Genomic DNA, 22537 nt, shown 5'->3' with positions numbered 1-22537 from the left:
TGGGGTGCACAACTCGACACTTGCACCAATGGATATCAGAACATTACAATGGCGCTAACAGATGCAAAAATAATAGCACTTCACTCATGTCTCCAGTGTAGCTAAACATTTTCTATATACACACATTCAGGGGACATGACAGGGTTTAAATTTCAGGGCATAGAAAGGGTGTTCCCTTTCGTTAAGAGGAGGGGACTTATATAAAATCTTGCTAAGACTGGAGGTCTTTTGGATATGGAAATTGGGGACAAGTACCCCGCTAGGTCTGAACTCCAGGATGGATTTGAACACCTATGATAGATTATCTATATGGTTGGTGTCGGTTCATCTTTCTGGATTTCTTCTTGATCTTTCTCCTTATTACTTTCCATTTAGTTATTCACAGAGAGACAGTGGTGAAGTAATATGATCAGTTTATGATGTGGTGCTATGTGATCTAACATGATTTGACATGTACATTGTTGTCTTGGACATAAAAGCCTTGCGGGGGGTGTGGCAATGGCACCACGGCGGTGGTGTTGTGAGATGCGGCGGTGGCATCGCGCAGCCGGCGCACTGGATGGCCATTGCGCGTGTTGAGTCGCATCGTTCGCGCGGGCGGTGCGTCTTGGTGCACATGGCCGTTTGGTACACGGGTGGTGTGGTGTTGTCGCACCTTTGTGCTCGCAGACGACTCTCATGCACTAATGGCCGTTTGGTGCCCACAAGCCCCCCCTTATTGCTCCAGCGCCGGTTAGTGAATCGAGGCCAATGGGTGCAATCTTTATGTGGTGCTGTTTTTATTTTGCTTTTCATGTGTGGCCAGCACATGACAAGATTTTATAATATGTATTGGCTTGTACCATTTTAACGTGTGTACGTGTGTGTGTGTGTGTGTGTGTGTGTGTGTGTGTGTGTGTGTGTGTGTGTGTGTGTGTGTGTGTGTGTGTGTGTGTCTTTAAGATAATTGGTAACACCTATGGGTGTGCCTTTTCACCTATATAAGCCTTGCAATACATGTATCTGTAAGGTATGATTAAGGAGCCGTATGCTCCGATACGCGTGAGCTTTTATCTGTTCCTGTAATGCTGGATTGAACAATAAAGACATTTCTACTTTCAAATCATCTGGTGCAGCGGGATCCCCTTTTTCTGGTTGCTATGGACTTTGGTGCTTGGTTTCCCTGCTCCCATTTGTTTGATGAGTGCATGTGCAGCAGGCCCCCTCCATTTTTTGCCTCTTTAACCCCCAAATGAATTGCAACAACCGCCCCTATATAAAATGAAGCCATCACCTCTATGTGCAATGCAAGTAACAGATACCGTCTGCAGCAGCTAACAGCAGTACTGTAATCATATCTTAACAGTACCTGTATGAGCACAAGAGCAGTTATGAGGCTGACAGGCAGTTGTGGACACACACACACACACACACACACACACCACTGTCACGCCTACTTGCTCCCAGCGCTTAGCTCATACAGATACAGGACAGCTGCCCTGCATACTTTTGCCCTGCTCTCACAGGACAGCTGTCCTGCCTGCCTCAATCGCCCATCCAATGGGTGAAGCAGACATGGGACACTGATCGCAGTGACGAATGGACGAGCGCACGCCGATTTGAATGGTGGAGCACTCGTCCTGTGCTCTCTCCTATGCTCCGATGCTTGAAGCATCCTGGCCACCCACGTGCAGGGAAAGCGGGACCCGCAGGATGTGCAAGTGGAGGAGCTTCTGCCCCGCTTTCCAGCCCGATCATCCACGGATCCTGCAGGTGCCAATCCTGAACAGGTGAGCCTGCACACACGGCCACTCGGGAGGACAAAATTAGGCAAGCCTGAACGCATAAAAGTAGGAAAACCTGGACACATATGGCCACTCAGGGGACCAAAAACAGGCGGCCCTGGTCTGGACACTTTGGTGACTCACGCATAAGCCGAGGGGGGGTTCACAAAAATTGATCTTTATAAGTCAACCGCCAGAACAATGAACAGCAAACCATGAATGATCATGAATGATTTACTTAGCCAAGCACAAGTGAGTCATGCCCGGAATTGGCCTTGGTATGTACAGGGCTAGTGTAGGACACACAGTACAAATAAAGCAATTTAAAACTGCACATTTACAAAGAGTTTGACCATAAATAAGTACAATGTGTACTTATGTATAAGTACATTATGTACATTTCCTTTCCTACTCAATAAGTACATTGTGCAGCAGTGAATCATGGTCTATAGATTACAGCTTGTAGCTTGAGCCAGTTTACCAGACCAGGTAGGAGGAGCAGATTCAATTATGGTGGAGTAGAAGCTTGTCGGAAGTTTCTTGGCCATACTAAACTTCTGGTGGCGAAGGAAATATAGCCTCTGCTGAGCTTTCCTCTGGGTGGCGGAGGTGCTGGCCTTCCAAGTCAGGTCCTTGGAGATGGTAGTGCACAGGGAATGCTTTAAACTTCCATGACATTGATGCGGATTGGCGTGGGGTGGGAGAGTGCCTCCTAAACTGAACAATCATCTTAACAGGTTTTTTTTTCCTGAAGTATTTGTGGGCTGATGGTGTTAAACGCCGAGCTAAAGTACTAGCAGGGTCAGGTCTAGTAGGTGGATCATTGGACCTGGGAGTGGAGCTGCAGTGAGGGCACCTGCAAGGGGCTGGAGGAAGCCCAAAGGCAAGTAGAGTTTTATTCACCTTCAATTTAAAGTTCCCAATCCGTAGGGTAGGGGATCCTCAGTAACAGTGCCCTCACCTGATTGTTGTTGGAGGGTCCAGAGTTCAGTTCAGATCTGTGCTGCTCTGTGCTCAGTGCCGGGTGGCGATCAGCTGCTTACTTCTGCGGGAGGTAGGGCGCCCTTGGCGTTAGTGATGTGGCTGGAGCACGCTGCCGGCTAGGAGAGCCTTGCGGGGGAGGCTTAGGAGAGGCATCAGGATGATACCTAGCAGCGGTGGGGAACAGATTTGCCCACATGGACCTGTGGGAGAGGCGCAGTGAGTGGCCTCTTCGGAGTGTTCCATGTCAGTCAGTGGCTTGTGTGCTGGGACCAGGAGGGTCTTCTGGAGGCAGGGAGAGTACATTTTGGGTGTTCCACAATGCTGGTGGGGTCAGTGAGATGAACTTTGCGAGATGAACAATGGTGGAGGTGGCAGGTCTCCTGCGTGAGCCGCAAAGTGTTGTGGTCAGGTCCCCCACGTGGGTGGCCTGTGTCTGGTATTCTGGACCTCTAGGACTGCAGAGCTCCAAAAGCATTGTAGAAGCTCACTGCACTACCTAGATTAACATTTAGGCTATTAAGCTACAAGATGGCTAAAACTGGATTATCTAACACTACCTAAAAACATAACAGAAAACAGTTACAGGAGCCCTGTGTGCTAAGGCAACCTGCCAATCATGTGTGTGGTAGGGTATCAAGGTGGACAAATCAAAAAGATACTGGAAGAATGTATTTCAGATGGATAAAGCCAAAATAGAACTTTTTATCTTAAGGGCCCTTTTCCACCAGCTGCGTTGTGATTATGTAAACGTGATTTTACGGTCACGATAGTAACCTGATTTTAATGGTAATCATAAAAGAGCTTTTCCACCAGTTTCCACCAGTGCGATTTTAACTTTGCGATTTTTAAAAGCTCTGCTTGCTGCATTTTTCATGCAACTGCATGTGTTTTAATAGGAACGCACCAGAAATCGCAATGACCGTGATTTTTTATGCGATTTTAGTACGTTATTCCCACAATAGTTAGGAACCAGCAAAGCATTTTAGGTAATTTTCTGTTTCCTACTTTCAATGAAGCATGCCAAAGAAGTCCACAGCGTGATTTCAGACAAAGGATCTTATTAAAGGACAACTGTAGTGAGGGGGATATGGAGGCTGACATATTGATTTCCTTTTAAACAATACCAGTTGCCTGGCATCCTGCAGATCTATTTACATGCAGTAGTGTCTGAATCACACCAGAAACAAGCATGCAGCTAATCTTGTCAGATCTGACAATGTCAGAAACACCTGATCTGCTGCATGCTTGTTCAGGGTCTATGGCTAGAAGAATTAGAGGCAGAGGATCAGCGGGACTGCCAGGCAACTGGTATTGTTTAAAAGGCAATAAATATAGCAGCCTCCATATCCCTCTCACTTCAGTTGTCCTTTAAAAAGGACCCTGAGCAGAACCCCAAAATAAAAAAACAAACAAAAACATAATGCACTTACCTGAGGCTTCCTCTAGCCCAGGGGACAGGAACCTTTTTGGCTGAGAGAGCCATGAACGCCACATATTTAAAAAAAAAGTAATACCATGAGAGCCATACAATAAATACAAAGTAAATGTGTCGTAGTAGTAGAAGACAAACACACAGGGGGTCCGGGAGCCCAGTCTGGTGCAGCACGTTATTATGTACGGAATTAATTTCACAAAGACAGTAAGTATTATACTCAAGAGTGGGTTGCTAATTTAGGCAACCACTCATTTTCGCTGGTGGGGAAATATCGTCCCCACTCGGCCTTTGGTCTTCTTTTGGTCGCTCTCCAAAAAGGCAGATCCGTCAGAGATTCTCCGACGTTGATCTTCCCCTGAGGTCAAGGGGTACGAACTATTTTTAGGTATCGTAGGAGGCGCCCGGTAGGATAATTAAAATCTATGTGGTTCTATATGGTAGGTACAACATTAAGGAGACAAAATGGTGTGATCCTACCTTCTAGATGTCCCTTATAGGAAATCTACAGATCAAGACGTATACTTGTATAATCGAAGTTTATTTGGGGCACAGACAACGTGTTTCTCGGTCAATACCGCTTCCTCAGGTCAATTGAAGTGCCTATATTCCAAAGTAGCCTGGAGTCCGAGCGCTCGGACTCCAGGCTACTTTGGAATATAGGCACTTCAATTGACCTAAGGAAGCGGTTTTGACCGAGAAACGCGTTGTCTGTCCCCAAATAAACTTCGATTATACAAGTATACGTCTTGATCTGTAGATTTCCTATAAGGAACATCTAGAAGGTAGGATCACACCATTTTGTCTCCTTAATGTTGTACCTACCATATAGAACCACATAGATTTTAATTATCCTACCGGGTGCCTCCTACGATGCCTAAAAAACAAGTAAATGTGTGCATTTTATGTAAGACCAACACTTTAAGTAAAATAAGTCTCTCAATTCTTTTTAATAACGTTATGCTGTTGCTAACCGATGATGAATAAGGTACTTCTTAAAGACCAACCTACGATCACGTTTAACGGATGGAAGTCTCAACGCCTGCATGAAGCTTAACCTCACCATGGATCAACCAGACTACAAAGCCATCAGCAAATCCAGGCAGCACCAGAAGTCGCATTAATGTTAAAGAGAGTCTGAAGCGATTTACAATACCGTTTTGTTATTAATCAGACCGCTCCAGCATTATAATCCAGACTGATTACACGGCAACGGGCGCGTGGAGGGGCCACACATGCGCAGTAGCGGCGACTTCAGTCAAAGTCGTCGCTCTAACGGAGCCACCGGGGGGGGGGGGGGGGGGGAAGAATGGTGGGAGCCTGGAGGACACAGAGGGATGTCACTGACTACGTAGAGCTTGAGGAAGCCCCAGGTTAAGTTCATTATGCCTTTTTGTGGGCCTGCTCAGGGTCTGTTTAAAGAACAAAAAATACCATAAGCTAAACAGAGACCAGCCTGAATATCACTACCTAAAGCTTTACAGCATCTGTACAGAAATAGGCTCAGAAATCAGCCGTGAAAGCTGGAACATGACACTTTTACAATCAATAATTTCATTCTAAAATGCATGCTTCTGCAGCTAAATATATAAAAAATGCAAATCAAAATCCCTACTTTGCAATAAAGCAATGATGATGATGAAACAATGATTGATGAAAAACGCAATGCAATTGTTTGCATAATGTGATTTTTGGTGGAAGGGAGCCCTAAGTGAGGAAAGTAACATTTGGAGGAAGGGGAAAAAATGCATTTCAGCATACTTTAAGAAAATTATCCCATCTGTGAAACATGATTGTGAGAGTGTTATTTGGGTCGGTTTTGAAACATGGAAAATACTCAAATCTGCATACATGAAATAAAGGCGCCTGGGGGGAAAAAAAAAAAAAGAAGAAAAAAAAAAAAGAAGAAAAAAAAAAAAAAAGAAAAAAAAAAGAAGAAAAAAAAAAAAAGGTGCAGGGGATTGCCGCTAGTAGAGTATCGCTAAAATTAGTGATATTCTACTTCTGGATTCCGATATTTTACTATGGCTAAACCTAGCCCTACCGATGCCTTACCCTAAGACCCCCAACCTAATGTCAAACAACCCCCCACCAAGGGTGCCTTACCCTACACCCCTTCAGCCGCAAAGACATTTCTGCGCACAGAAGTGCCCAATTAGCTGCATTCAAGGTCAATTTCGCCACATGATAAAATCGTGGGGATCGGGGGGCTTGCAGAAATGCAAATTGTGGTATTACATCTATGCAATGCCACAATTAGCATTTCTGCAAGCTCCAGATGCTGAAATTTACCTTGCCGCAATCGGGCCCAGAAGTGTACCTTCCTTGCCGCATTATAAAAGCCATGATTTGCAGCAAAGAATACACATTTTCGATGCCCGAAAGCAGTCGCTGACCTGCACCCAAATTTCCATTCTTTGACGCCAATCGCGGCTTTTATAATAGGTGCCTATGGTGACTCCGCTTTTTCCATAAGAGCTCCTGCGCCCCTTTCTTTCCTGATTCACTGAATGCGGACTTATACCAGAGAATTGTAAAGGGAAATATAAAGACATCAGTCTGTGAACTGAATTTCAATAGACAGTAGGTCATGCTGTGAGACAACGATCCTAAATGCACAAGGTATTTTTTTTTCTTCTTCTTCTAAAGAAAAAAAATTATAAAAGAATAATGAGAATGTTCTGGAATGGCCGATTAAAAGTCTAGACCTCAATCCAACTGAAATGTTGTAGAAAGACCTAAAGTGAGTAGTTCATGTGCGTAAACACAAACATCCAAGTGCTGAAACTGTTCTGTACAGGTAAATGGGCTAAAATTCCTCCTAGCTGAAGTGCAGTTGTCGCTAACATTTAGTTGCAGTTACTGCTGCATAAGGGGGTCACATAATCTGAGAACATGATTCACTTTCTTTTGCCACACGCAGATGTTACTGGATGACTCTTTTTCCCCCCAATAAACATGACTCAACACAGTAATTTGTATAGTTTAACTAGGTTTTCTTCATCTACTTTTAGGGCTTGCTTGCTTGCTTGAAAATTAGGTAATGTTTTAGGTCAGATTCATATAAAAATAATGAAAACTTAATACAGAATACAGAATTCTTTATTCGCCAAGTGCGACAGGCGCCGCACCCGGAATTATTTGTGGACACAGGCAATTGGCATGGTTCACAAACGTTCAAGCACCACTGCTTTCTGCCTCAAGCCTCTACAAGTAGGATCAGCTGATTCCAAAACTGGGCGCCCCATAACAGCAATGCTATGCTGCGCGGGGCGCGTAGCGGTAATTCGGGGCTCTGGCGGCTGCCAGACCCCGAATTACATCTTCCTTCAAGTTGCGACAACTCGGAGGGGGAATAGTATTTAACGCCGCCTTGGAGTTTAGTGACAGCGGTGAGAGCCGTTCCAATCAGGTGGGGGGCACTGCCCCAGACCGCCAATCATGGGCACTCAATGCTCCTTTCTTAATTGGAGCCAATGGTCTTGAAGGTGGGACCACGGCTCCGCCCTTACGGCCAATCACTGCACTCCCTTAGTAGCAGGGAGTGCAGTGATTGGCCCAAATGACGGAGCCATGGTCCCACTCCAAAGATCATTGTCTCCAATTAAAAAAAAGGAGCGGGGAGCAGTGATTGGCGGCCTGGGGCAGTGTCCCATGCCCGATTGGAACTTGGCTCCCAAAACTGCATGGCTACTTTATATTGATCGAAGCAGTGTGGCTGCAAGTATATACACAGAGATAGGGGACAGTAGACACAGAGACACCGGAGGACGAAGAACAGGACTTTTTACATACATAGTACCGGTATGAATATGTATTATTTGGACTATAAGACACACTGACCTGTCCCCAATTTTAGGGCGGAAAAAATGTCTTATAGACCAAAAAAAATATGGTATTTTTATAACTGTATTCTATTAAAGTGGTTTGAAACTTGAACTAGAAAATTTGTACCTATTCCTAGTACAGCAGTTCGGTCCATTTAGCAGTAACACATCAGCTGTTACCACGGCAAAACGTCACTATAAGGGAAGCAGCCGGGGAGAAGACTCCCACTTGCCTGGTAACTTCCTCTTGCCCAGTAATAAGAGCAGGATCACCTAGGTTGTTCTATTTATATACAAAAACACTTTTTATGGAGACTGTGTTCTAGGTTATTAATTCTATTTACCATTAGTACTATACAGTTTATTTTCAGGTTAGGGTTGCGGTAATATTATAAGGACACAGAGGTTGGTGAGGGAAAGGCTAAATGCTTTTTAGACACTGGACAAGAAGGATCAGAACAGGAATGTAAGACTTTTGACCTGTAGCTGCAGTGCTGGCTGCTCTAAGCAGCACAGGGAGGAGGTTCTCAGGCGGAAAGTTGTGCTGGTGCCCCCTCACAGCTCCTCCATGTTTCAGTGATAACTGGATAGACAGAAGAGGTTGGACTGCTCAGACTTGCAATTATTTTAAGCAAACAGCATCTGACAAAGCACAGGGAGAGAGTATTGCAAACCCAACAAAGCACATCATTAGCAAAAAGTTTACTCTCCTATACCAAACATGATAAAGTGGCATTGCCCAAAGTGCACCAGTGATGAAGGGAACAATTTTGTTTTACTTACCTGGGGCCTCTTCCAGCTGTCAGACTGTCAGCTCGATCAACATCTTTCTTATCCTCGGTTGTGCAGCTGTCAGACGCAGTAAAGTCCGTATGGTCCAGGCCACATGCCTCCCCAATCCCATTCCCAGCAGCGGTTCGTAAGACCTGTAACGGTGCTTGCGCAAAACACTCACAGTTCCTGGGCAGTGGCCAACAACCCAGTTGGATCCGTGATCTTATAGCAGCGCATCAGATTGGGCCAAGAGGTCATTAAGGGAATTTACTGAAGACGCCCCAGGTGAGTAAAAATCATTTTGGTCCCTTCATTACACATTTGCATTAAGTCTGTACACAAATACTTCTAAACACACTTGCTAAAGCATCTTCATCAGTGTTCACTGTAAGCCTATTTTGGCTGAATGATCACAACTACATTAAATCTGGAACTCCAACCCAGGAAAGAATACCTGCTAAACTGTTGATGTGTGAGGACCAAACCTTCTAATCTTATTGGGAACTTCACATCACAACTTCCAACCATATTTTGTATTTTAAAGTCCAGAAACTTTGCTGGAAATCCCAACTTTTGCACAACTCGAGCATACTTTCTGGCTGCCAATCGTGACTGTTCTTCACTATAACAAAGGAAGAAAAAAAAAAGTTCAGTGTAATGTCAGTTTAACATGAGTTTGACTCTAGTTGATCAGTTTGAGCTACCATACTTGATGCAAATTTGATGCAGTATAAGCTGGCCATACATCTAGCGAAATTGCGGCCCGATTATATAATTTAATAAGATGAAAATTGAAGCCGCAACAAACATGCCCAATCCACAATTTGACAGATTTCGGGCCAAAATTAGTTTGTATTGAGTAAGCTAGAAAATCTTGTTCTGACGTGGTCAATCGGGTGTGTGGCAGTAATGATGTTCGATATCGCTATGGCAAACACGATAGACCCCCCCCCCCAGCTACTGTCGCCCTTAAATGTAAATGTCCCCATCCCCACTGATGCTTGTGCCTTGTAAATCTCACCTGTCCAGCTGTCGCGAACACAAGGAATCCAGTGCAGATTTGGGCGCAGCCGGCGCCACCATAGACCATAATAGGAATTACGGCTATAGTGGCGCACAGTGAGTAACTTTGGCGCTGTCAGGAGAGCTGAAGTTACTTTTAAAACACTGTAGTACATCATTCCCCACCATCCACGTGGACCTGAAGGGGAAATGGCAATGGACGCCTCCAGGACCTTTTGATATTTTGAAAGTACTTTGTAACTGCCTTAATTTTTAACCCAAACAAGTTAGGAGCTTCATAATGCATCATTCTGCCCTCTACATTGTAGTTCTGTGGTGAAAATTTTTAAATAAAAACTAAGTTTTGAAGCCAGCAAGACTGATAAAAAAAACAAGAAAAATAAATTCCACTGAGAAAAATTAGAGAATAACTCAAAAAACTTTAGTGCAAATAGTAATTTTTAAGGTGCCTTGCCTACCCAGATACTGGTATTTGTGCATCAATGACGTACATAGTCTAACAAGGTTTATCTTATATAGAAAAATGTTTAGAATCTTTATTAGTAGATGAAGACCAGAAGAAATGTGCTAAAACTACTAAAACCAATACATTAATGGTAAGTCTAGCATTGCCTTTCCTAGGTCATCTCCGGACAGCACCCATGACAGGATAAAACAAGACGAATACATTAGGAAAGAGCAACTGCTTGCAACACTCTGCGCTCAAATGTTAAAGCTGCTCTGGCAAACACCATGGGAGTGTGACGGAGCAGGTTGGGTGGGTAGGAGAACAATATCCTCACTCAAATCACTTGAGGACACATTGATATGGGGAGGAGGGAGGGAGCAGTACACAAGGTGGCTTCTCAGCAGAGGCAGCACCAACTAGCTTCCCCATCAAAAAAAAAAAAAAAAACATATGCAAAAGTCTTTATATGTAATATTTTAATGGAGGACTGGAAACCATTGAATTGACGTCTGAACCTGGGATTGGCTTAAGTATTTGGTAAATAAAGAAAAAAAAAAAAACTTATTCATTCTGTTTTAGGCTGTACAGTGGAATTTTAGAGCCCTCGTCTGAAGATCCCTGGTCTTAACCTCAATTCTTGATCCAGGCTGAAAGGCATAGCAGCTTTAAACAAAATGGAAAAGCTGGATCAGGTTAAGGTAGGTTGGGCCAATTCTGAAGAATTCTATTACACAGCTTTTGGGCCAGAAAATTGCCACCATAATTACCCTAAATCTATCCTAAAAGATTTTGTGAATTAGTCTAATTGGAAAATATAAGTAGAGTTCACTGAACAGAATGGTTGACAATCCTTTAGATAGTAAGCTCACAAGGGCAGGGCTCACCCTTCTGTAATCCTGTTATTTTTGGTACCCCATGATTGTTTCTTCCTTTGTACAGTGCCACATACTGTATATTCTGGCATAGAAGACTACTTTTTAAAGCTCGAAAATCATCTGAAAAGTCAGGGGTCATCTTATACGCCGGATATCATTGATGCAGAGTGATACGCCCTATCCTGTTACCAACTCTCAGATCTTGCTGCTAAGGACTGTAGTGAAGTGGCGCAGGCGCACATGTGCGAGATCTTAGTGGCAGAGGAGGTGGTAAATAGGATACAAAGGTGGGTCAGAAGGGAAAGAGGCATGTTTTATGCGCACAGCGCGATCTATTCTTCCATACCGCTCTGATAAACAGGTAGACAAGGAGAGCTGACCAATACACTTAGGTAGAGGGAGAGTTGACCAATCCAACCAGTCAATCACCTATATACTGTTATATACTGGGTACCACATACAGTACAGCACCAGTATATGATTTTTTTTATTTACCATATATTTAGTGTGCGAAGAGGGGTAGTCTTATATGGTGAGTATATCCCAAACTATTTTAACTAGAAAACTCGGGGGGTCGTCTTATACGCCGGAATATACGGTAATTTGTTGGCACTATATAAATCAATAATAATAATAATACATTTGGAAATGTCCTTTGTTGCAATTAAAGCACACCTGAAGTAAAAGTGATATGGAAGCTGACATTTATTTCCTTTTAAACAATACCAGTTTTCCTGGCAGTTCTGCTGAACTTTGGCTGTAGTAGTGTCTGAATCACAAACCTGAAACAAGCATGTGGCTAATCCAGACTTCAGTCAGAGCACCTGATCTGCATGCTTGTTGAGGGTCTATGACTAAAAGTATTAGAGGCAGAGGATCAGCAGGACAGGTTAGCAACTTGCATTGTTTAATAGGAAATGTAAAGGTCAGCCTCCATATCCCTTTCAAGGCAGGGATAGACCATTAACAGGCATGACGCAGATCAGGGGTTTCTGAAATTTTTGCCAAATCTGACAAGATTAGCTTCATGCTCGTTAATGGTGTGATTCAGACCTTACTGCGGGCAAACAGATCAGTATGGCTGCCAAACAACTGGGATTGATAAAGGTAAATAAATATGGCGGCTTCCATATACCTCTCACTTCAGTTGTCCTTTAAGATAAGGTACCACCATGATTTTGTCAAACTGGATGACATGAGTTCCTTGGATAAGCAAATTAAAGCATTATCTAGTTCACCCCAAAGTCCAGGTACTTAAGGAATGTTGACATTGGCTACAGGTCTTTGAGTATGTATATTATTTTCTGAGGTAAAATTACCTGCTTAGATATAAAATAGTGGAAAAAATTGTTAGCCCACAGTGAAGTTTATTTAAGAGTATACACACAGAATATGACAAGTGCTCACCAGAGGGATAGACACATAACTCCATAGTACCTAGAAAGTAAAGCCACCAGCTGGCCTAATGGGCAGCAGATATCAGCACCCAGCAGAACTCAATCTAGGTAAAGAAAAATGTGTTCTACTAACAAGTCAAAGTGACCCTATAGGCTGCCAGTCTGAACTCATTAGCTTGACCTTTGCATGAATCCACACTCAGCTTGGTTGCTGTGACAGGTCACATGCTGAACAGTCAAGTCTCCTGTGAACTACCAACAAAGTTGGCTGTGGTGCAAGGTCTGAAGATGCTGGGCTGTTTCTGCTGCCAAGCAGTCCCTACCAGTGTTGCCAACTCATCCCTTTAAATACGGACGCTTATGAATTATACAGGTCTTGTGGCTAGTTAGATGCAGTTTAGGCACTGATTATCTGTGAGAAGCCCCAGAACCTGTATAACTTAGATGGGTCAGTATTTAAAGGGATGAGTTGGCAACCCTGGTCCCTACTCCCCTACTCTCATCCCCATCATTCTGAAGTGTAATACAGAAACATGCACTATCCACAGTTCCTCCTGTCTAAAATAAAAAAATCTGCACCTAGAGACCTTACTCCAGAGTGGACAGGAAATGAACTGAAAGTGTATGGGATGGCTATCTATCTCTGTGGCTAGTTTTAATAGATTATCCAACCTATCTGTCCAAAGGGGCTGGAGAGATTATGTCACTCATGGGTGCTGTCCTGACATGGCCAGGGAAAAATAATTTTCAGTTTTACCATCATAACTATAGTTGAAATCATATATAACAGACACCAGAGAGACAACCCGTATATACTCGCAAGCAAGCCGAATTTTTGACCCCCCAAAAGTGGGCCAAAAGTTGGGGGGGGGGGGGGGGTCGGCTTGCTTGCGAGTCATGACCCCCCGGCTGCCGCTGCTGCTACTATTACCCTACCGGCGGCTTCCAATATTCTCCTCTCCATCTCTCCGTGCAGGCATGTAAATAGTTTGCAGCAGCTCGCCCTACGGCGGCAGCTGTGTGATGGAGGAAGCGTAGAGAGAGAGGTTCCCATAGTAACGGCGATACATATCACCGCTACAGGAAGCCGCTCTCTACGCTTCCTCCATCATCACACAGCAGCCGCCGTAGGGCGAGCTGCTGCGAACTATTTACATGCCTGCACGGAGAGACGGAGAGGGGAATATTAGAGGCCGCCGGTAAGGTAATAGCAGCGGCGGTGGTGGTGGCGGCGGCCGGGGGGGGGGGGGGGGGGGGGGGGGGGGACTAACTAACTACCTACCTACCAACACTGAGCACTATTCTGGGGCACTATGCTAGATATACTGGGCACTATACTACCTATACTGAGCACTATACTACCTATACTGGGGCACTATGCTGGCTATACTGAGCACTATGCTGGCTATACTGGGGCACTATGCTAGCTATACTGGGGCACTATGCTAGCTATACTAACTAACTACCTACCTACCAACACTGAGCACTATACTGGGGCACTATGCTAGCTATACTGGGCACTATACTACCTATACTGAGCACTATGCTAGCTATACTGGGCACAATACTACCTATACTGAGCACTATACTAGCTATACTGAGCACTATACTGGCTATACTGGGGCACTATGCTAGCTATACTGGGGCACTATGCTAGCTATACTGGGGCACTATGCTAGCTATACTGGGGCACTATGCTAGCTATACTGGGGCACTATGCTAGCTATACTGAGCACTATGCTAGCTATACTGAGCACTATACTAGCTATACTGAGCACTATACTAGCTATACTGAGCACTATACTAGCTATACTGAGCACTATACTAGCTATACTGAGCACGATACTGGGGCATTTTACTAGCTATACTGCAGTGTTCTCCCTAGAGCCTATTAGCGGGGCGCTCCGCCCACCTGAAATTCCTCACCGCCCGGCTGCCAATCAGCCGCCATCCGCAGCGGAACTGCTTCTGCAGGCAGCCCGCTGTCGCTCATGGACGCTATACCCGCTCTACGCCTCAATTCCTGTCTGTGGGTGGTAAGGAGGGAGGGACAGGGGAAGTACTGTATTGACGTTGTCATGCAGCTCAGGAGACTCTGCCTCTCACTACCCTGCCTGTTGGCCAGTCACATTAGAGCTTCACCAGTGGGGGGCGTGCCCTGTCGCGTGGGTCAGCTAATGTGCTACTGGCTGCTATCGATGCTTCAAGCCGCGCTGGGTCTGTGTGTTTTCCTGGGTAAAAGCGGTGGGAGAGGGGAGAAAACAAGGATGCTTTCCCGAGGGGCTCCTTAGAGTGATCTTATCAGTCATCCACTGGCATGCCGCATGCTGGCCTCTAGTTTTCAAAGTAAACATCGGAGAATGCGGAGAATGCTAGACAGACAACGGGTGAAGGACTCTGTCCCCTCACGCTGTAAACTTAACTTCCTTCCCACGTGTCTGTCCAGAAATGAAACAGCGAGGTGAGAAATCATGGGATGGGGGGGGGGGGGGGGGGGGGGCTGGGGAGTGAGCTGGGGGATACAGCTGCTGCTGACCTGTGAAAATCTATTTACACTGCTACACAGCTCATTGTGCTTTCCCCAGCCAAGCTGTCTGCAAAGCTGATACACACACACACACACCCCTGCATCTTAATAACAATCATCTGGTACAGCAGGCATTGGTTATGATCTCAGTCCAAAAGGTCCATATCCACATAAAAATTAAACATCATGACATTACGTAATGATCATTTAATGGAGATTCGTTATACAAGTTGCAGATGGCTTACGAACCGTGGTGCTCACTTTTTTTTTTTTTAAAGGACCGTTCTGATGGATCACAATGGAAATGATCGTTCAAACGAAACAATAATTTCTACTAAAGTCAATGGACTTTAGCAAAACATGGTTTCATTTGAACGATTGCCTACGTCCTGTTGGTCACATAACTCCGCTTTCAATGTTCAAAGATAGATCATGGAACAATTGTTCATAATGGAATTCCGTGATCTATCTTTTCGTGGGTACTCCGTTTTAGTCTTAAATTGCTACGAAGTGTACAAATTTCCAGCTGTAGCTGCTAATCGCAGCTTTCAACATAGGTGACTATGTTGGGACCCAAAATAAATTTGCCGCTTCGATGTGACCCTGCCTTTCCACCCAGCATGACCTTTCTTCACCACCCGGCTACTTTTTCATGCCACCCGGCTGGAAAAAATTTCTGGGGAGAACACTGTACTGGGCACTACCTACCTATACTGGGCACTATACTAGCTATACTGAGCACTATACTAGCTATACTGAGGCACTACCTACCCATACTGGGCACTATACTAGCTATACTGGGACACACTGGGGGAGGGATCACGCGGCCAGCATTTCCTACCCCCGGCTTATATGAGGGTCAATCATTTTTTCCTGTCTTTTTGGGTAAAAGTGTGTGTGTGTGTGGGGGGGGGGGGGGGTCGGCTTACATGCGGGTCGGCTTGCTTGCGAGTATATACGGTAAATCACAATTCTGGAACATTAAAAAAAAAACAAAAAAAAAAAACACTTGCCTTTTGGCTCCTGTGCACACCATCTTTCCCGAACTAAATATAAGTGCTGTTGTACGTGGCTCTCTTATTCTCATAATAACAGCAGCGAAACGCTGTGAAGTAGAATATAATTTTACTAATTTCATTGAGTGAAAAATCATAAAACGAAAAAACAAAACATTCAATCAGTTCTGGGTTTGAAATCCAAGTAGAAGCCAGCTATGAGACAATTTTCACTGCAGTGTACTGATGGTTTACATAAACTTGCTTACCTTAGGATTATATTCAGCATTTCGAGCTCTAAGTGCAATTGTTTTTAAGTCCAATTTACAGCCAAGATTAACAGTGGATACTATATTTCTGGAAACAGAAGAAAAGAAGATACAGTATTATCCTAAGTTATTTGAAATACATTATATATTATGGATTTCTCCAATAGAGAAATCCAAAGCACTTCAAACTTCGGATAATGCAAGAATCAACCCCATTTACAGTCAATATACTGCATGCACAGTGGAAACCAAGGTCAGATGGCATTCTCAAAGCAAACAATTTGCTAGAGAAATATGAAGCAAGTCATATCTGAGCTTCTTCTGAAGCTGTAATGCTGGTTGTCTATCAATAATACTTTCTGTGAGGGAAAAAAAAAAAACATCTTCAGAACATATTTATATTTACAATATAAAAAATCCAGATGAAAAATCCCACAGTACACTAGATCATTTCTTGAAGGTGCATGGCGGTAAGACCTGATGGGATCAAATGGTTTTCTATAGACAGGACAAGATCACACTGGAGAGATGGCAAGGTCATCAAAACCCTCTCTTAATTAGAGACCAGATGGATTTACCAGCTCAATACATTAGATCCCAGTGGTCTGAATACACATATAGATCTAAACTTTCATTATTGATGAACGATTTATGTTTTTTATTTATTAAAGATTGATTAACAGTTACATAACTTATGTTTGAAATGCTCTACCACTGATACATTATGTATGAAACATTTATTAATTTCTATTTTTTTTTATTTTTTATTTTTTTTTAACACCAAATTTTAGAAGTTATATATTTCAAGAGGTTATTGTGGCAGTTTTTATTTATAATCATGTTCTTACAACTACTGACAGAGTGGATTTGCTTTGCTTATGTATGGACATATGTGTCAATATATGTTCCCTGACTAGGTAGAGTGCTGAAATCAGGGACAGGCAAATACATTTTCTTAAAGTAATGATGGCCACTTATTTTTTTTTACTTAGCTGCTTTTTTCTTGCCATAAAACAAATTCTAACAGTCTATTCAGTAGGACTATCAGCTGTGGCTCCACCTGACTTCTCTACAACGCAACTGATGGTCCCAACCCCATTTCTAAGGCAATAAATCCCACTTATTAAACCTGACAGGGCACACCTGTGAAGTGGAAACCATTTCAGGTGACTACCTCTTGAAGCTCATCAAGAGAATGCCAAGAGTGTGCAAAGCAGTAATCAAAGCAAACGGTGTCTACTTTGAAGTACCTAGAATATGACAAATTTTCAGAATTTTCAGACTCTCGAATCTCGAATCTGCTGCCAATCGTTCGCGCTACACGCCGAATTTCGATCCATTTCGTCCGATCCCGTCGATCGCTCCGTGCGGAAAATTACCGTCGATCGCCCGCAGGTATGGAGCGCGTCACTAGCGGCGTTCGATTGCCCGACGACCGACGCAATAGAGCCGCATACATTACCTGCTCCACCGGCGCGACTACCCCCGGTCACCGCTGCTCCATGTCCGCGCTGGTCTCCAGCATGCTTCAGTTCCTCCTGCCCGGCAGGAAGTTTAAACAGTAGAGGGCGCTCTACTGTTTAAACTTCCTGCTGGGCAGGAAGAAGCAAAGCATGCCGGACCTGGAGACCTGAGCGCAGACAGAGCAGCGGTGACCGGGAGGACTCGCGCCGGCGGAGCAGGTAATGGGGGGGGGGGGGGGAGCGCCGGCAGCAGCACCACTACCAACACAACAGATTGTGAACGGTTTCAGGCTGAAATCGGTTCACAATCTGTTTGCAGTAAAGGTAGCCATACGATCCCTCTCTGATCAGATTCGATCAGAGAGGGATCTATCTGTTGGTCGAACATGATGGCAAATCGACCAGTGTATGGCTACCTTAAAGGGGAACTGAAGAAAGAGGTATATGGAGGCTGTCATGTTTATTTACTTTTAATCAATACCAGTTGCCTGGCAGCCCTGCTGGTCTATTTCTCTGCAGTAGTATCTGATTAAAACCAGAAACAAGCATGCAGCTAGTCTTGTCAGATCAGACTTATAAGTCTGAACCACTGAAACACCTGATATGCTGCAAGCTTGTTCAGGGGCTATGGCTAATAGTATTAGAGGCAGAGGATCAGCAGGGCTGCCAGGCAACTGGTATTGTCTAAAAGGAAATAAGCATGACAGCCTCCATATACCTCTCTCTTCAGTTCCCCTTTAAGCCAGTCAGGGATTCTTATCACAGTTGGTAATAGACTAATTAAGCAGATAAGAATGAAACTAAAAGCAGGGTAGGTGTTTACTGTCATGTTCCCACTGATAAATGTAATAAAATACATGAGGGTGCTTCGTCTCCGGTTCTCTTTAACTGCACCTACCTAGCCACAAAACCTGTATAATTCATATGTGTCAGTAATTAAAGGGATGAGTTGGCAACACTGGTTCCACTATAATAAATGATGCACTTACTGTAACTGAGGTACAATCCCAGAACTTTCTGATGCAGGAGTTGCTGGGGTAATTGGAGTCATTGGGGTCATTGGAGATGGATACAGCGGTGTATTGCCTGGAAGAGGTGCTGTTGTTAGAGTCTGTGAGTGAAAAAGTTGGGGAGTTTGTCCCGTCCCTTGGTTGCCTTGCTGTGATGTGGACTGCTGTGCCTGTTGCTGTCTTTGTTGCTCTTCCAGAATTGATAAGCTATTTGCTGTTTGTACAGGTTGTGGAGTCAATCCAGTTCCATAGGGCATCATTGGGCTGAAGATGGGAATTCCAGGAGTCATTGCTCCCTACAGATTTAAAGTAAAATATTTTTTATCATATGCAAAACAGCAGTTATAGAGATGGGGCATTCATTGTGAGATCTACTCAAAACAGGTTTTTGACACACTTCTACTTTAAAGGACAACTGAAGCGGGAGGTATATGGAGGCTGCCATATGTATTGCCTTTTAAGCAATACCAGTTGCTGGGCTGTCTTGCTGATCCTCTGCCTCTAATTGTAGCCATAGACACTAAACAAGCATGCAGCAGGTGTTTCTGACGTTATTGTCAGATCTGACAAGATTAGCTGCATGCTTGTTTCTTGTGTTAGTCAGAAACTACAACAGCTTGATAGACCAGCAGGACTGCCACTGGTGTTCTTAAAAGGAAATACATATGGCAGCCTCCATAAACCTCTCACTACAGTCTATCCTTTATCATTATGATGTCCTCAAATTATTATTCGGAAGAGGTTTCTGTAAACTATTCAGTGGCCCAACCACGATAGGGGTGCGCGTGCGCAGAAGCAGTCGACCCATCACTACGCAACTTACAGCGGGACCCAGGAGAAGACCGATGCTGATGCGAGTGAAACACAGACTTCTAGGGGCTGGAAGAGGCCCCAGGTATATAAAAAAAAAAGTGATCTGAACACTTTAATTACCTCGGATATCCTTTAAGGGGAAGTTACATTTCATGTATAACACCAGAGCCCATATGCAATTAACTTTTTCTCCTGCATTTTCTCCTAGGATACAGTTTTTAAAATCATTTTTCAGCACTTTGCAATTAAAAAAAGTACAAAAAAGTTAAAGTACCATCAAAATAATTTTGAGTATTTTCTTGCTTATTGGTGGTTTAAAGGGCATTTTATTGCAAGTTATGAAAACACCACCTAGGTGAAAACTCAGGAGAAAAAGGTAAATGCATATGTTGAAGAATTCACAAACTCTGCGCCCAATTGACACTTATATTAGCTGCAGATTAAAGAGACATGGGTAGCCCCTACCTTGTCAAGAAAGTAAATAATAATACATGTTGTAATTTGTAATTGCATATGGGCCCAGGAGATTAGGGGCTAATAGACAGCAAGGAAAGTTGAACTAAACATTACATTTTTACAAGGCGGTTGTTTCTTCAGCAACTAACTGAAAAATGTGTGGGATGGGGAATCTTCTTACTTACCTGTGGGGATGCAAGACCCTGGAAGGAGGGTATACTATTATTTTGATCCATTATTTGTGTCACACCTCTCCAAGCTCAGTTAAAGTAAATATGGAAGCCTTTCTGTCTTGGTTTTAGCGATTTCAAACCATCCCAGAATCGTCTAATGCTGCAAGAAGTGCAAAATAAGTACCAAATTAATACATCAGGAGACAATTTATATTTAACACCTATCTAAAATTTGAAAGGAAACAAATTCTCTAGGATACAGTAATCAGCATAAATGAGTACACACCACTAACATTTGTCAGAAAACCTTTAGTTAACTTTTAGTATCAACATTTTCTATGAGATACTGTACTACAAAATACTCCCAGAAATGTGGCCCATTGATTGCAAACAAGATTTGTTAATTTGCACACACAAAAAAATGTTATTTTCCTGACAAATTAATTGAAGCTCATGTTGCAAAAATTAGTACACCCCAATTATAGTCTTAAAAAGAAAAGCCACACTTAAGTCTACAAAATTCTAAACAGGCATTCAACCGCAGGTGTGCCTAATGATTCATTTAAAGTGGATCCGAGGTGAACTTTTACACATTGCATAATTTTGTTCCTTTCCTATTGTTTATAGTGCATTCCTCAAGCCAAATACTTTTTTGTTTTTGTTTTAATACTATAATTCCCTATAAACTAAAAAGCCACACCCAAAGATTTTCAGAGAACCTTGGCAGTAGCAAGGGCTCATGGGAGCTCAGTCTGAGCAGGAGGAGGGGGAGGTGTTACTAGCCATTGATTTCAGAGGCAGAGGGGAGGAGGAGAGGGGATTAGGCTGATGGCTCAAGATACAGATAAGCCTGCCTCTGTGTAATGGTTACAAACAACATGGCTGCTGTCATTGTATCACAGGAATACATAATCATATTCTATTAAAGCTGTTTGCACCTAGATTTGCTGTGTAAACCATCTAAACTTTAGAAAATATATATAGACAAGTTAATTGTTATAGTTAGTTTTTCATCTCGGATCCGCTTTAAGAAGTGTCCAGCAGACAGGTGATTATAAAATGGCATTACTTAACGGACAACTGAAGTGAGAGGTATATGGAGGCTGCCATATTTATTTCCTTTTAAAGAGGAGCTGTTAGGTATAAGGTCTCAGAGAAAATAAACACATATCAGTAGCTAAAGATTGGCTGTACTTACATTACATATGCATTTCACTGTCCACGTTTGTACTTCACAGAATTTTTATATAGTATATGCAGAGATTGATGCTCCTGACAGCTCATGGCAGGTTCCATGTTTTTCTGTCAAATGTGTCGTCATGTCCTGCCTGCTTCCTGATCACAGAAAAGCTCGTACTGAATAACACAGTGTGCAGTGCATATTAATGAGCCATGTGGCTAGGAACAATAGCTGACTCCTGCAGTGTACTCGGCCCGGAGATTTATCAGTGCTACGCGCTGGACTGATTACAAGCTGCTGTAACGTCTCATTAGCAGCCGAGGGGAGGGCCCCAGAATGCTTTGCAGTATAGTATGCGGCTTGCGTCCTCTTAGGTCTAACAGCTTTTCTGATAAGCACACATCAAAGGTAACTGAGATTTTTATCTTCACTAATGGCTTTTTGGCTTCCTTCTAAACTGTTTAACACAGGAGAATAGAGGTTTAAATTAGCTTCTGCAGCCTGACAGTTACTCTTTAAGCAATACCAGTTTCCTGGCTATCCTGCTGATCCTGTCTCTAATACTTTTAGCCATAGACCCTGAACAAGCATGCAGCACATCAGGTGCTTCTGACATTCATTTTTGTCAAGTCTGACTGTATTAGCTGCATGCTTGTTTCTGGTGTTAGATACTACTGCATATAGATCAGTAGGGCTGCCAAGCAAATGGTATAGACTAAAAGGAAATAAATATGGCAGCCTCCATATTCTTCTCACTTCAGAGACATCCAGGCCGTCCACGGAAGTTAACATCTCGACAGGAGCGTCTTCTGAAGAGAGTTAGCTAAAGCAGTAGAAAGCCAAACTGGAGTGACCGTTTCCCGTGACACCATACAGCGCACACTGCAGAGGGATGGCATGCAAGGGTATCGTCCACGAAGAAAGCCTCTCCTAAAGCCAATGCACAAAAAAACAAGCCCAGAATTTGCTAGGACCCATGCTGAAAAAGATGAAGACTAGTGGGACTCTATACTCTGGAGTGAGGAGACAAATATCACGTTTTTTGAAACTAAATGGTTTCAAAACTGTATGGCGTCGTAAAGGTGGGGATTTAGGGAGGGGGGGGGGGGAAACATGGTGCCAGTGTCC

At 43.5% G+C, this 22537-nt stretch overlaps 1 protein-coding gene across 5 annotated transcripts in view; it reads right to left on the bottom strand.

The window, feature by feature from the left end:
* Positions 1-22537, bottom strand: part of TBP (TATA-box binding protein) — an 80606-nt gene that overhangs the window by 30059 nt on the left and 28010 nt on the right. For 4 of the 5 annotated variants that reach the window (XM_068231945.1, XM_068231943.1, XM_068231947.1 and 1 more), the window contains 5 exons: positions 20242-20389; positions 18767-19083; positions 16315-16402; positions 16064-16155; positions 9235-9402 (listed from right to left, as the gene is read on the bottom strand). In XM_068231945.1, the coding sequence (XP_068088046.1) occupies positions 9235-9402; positions 16064-16155; positions 16315-16402; positions 18767-19083; positions 20242-20292 (716 nt within the window). In that variant the 5' untranslated portion in view covers positions 20293-20389. Of the gene's footprint in view, positions 1-8502; positions 8590-9234; positions 9403-16063; positions 16156-16314; positions 16403-18766; positions 19084-20241; positions 20390-22537 lie in introns of those variants that run through there. The other variant, XM_068231948.1, reaches the window with a different exon arrangement.

Source organism: Hyperolius riggenbachi, chromosome 4 (assembly GCF_040937935.1).
Source record: "Hyperolius riggenbachi isolate aHypRig1 chromosome 4, aHypRig1.pri, whole genome shotgun sequence".
NCBI classification, from domain to species: domain Eukaryota; kingdom Metazoa; phylum Chordata; class Amphibia; order Anura; family Hyperoliidae; genus Hyperolius; species Hyperolius riggenbachi.
This window is presented reverse-complemented; position numbering and strand designations above follow the sequence as displayed.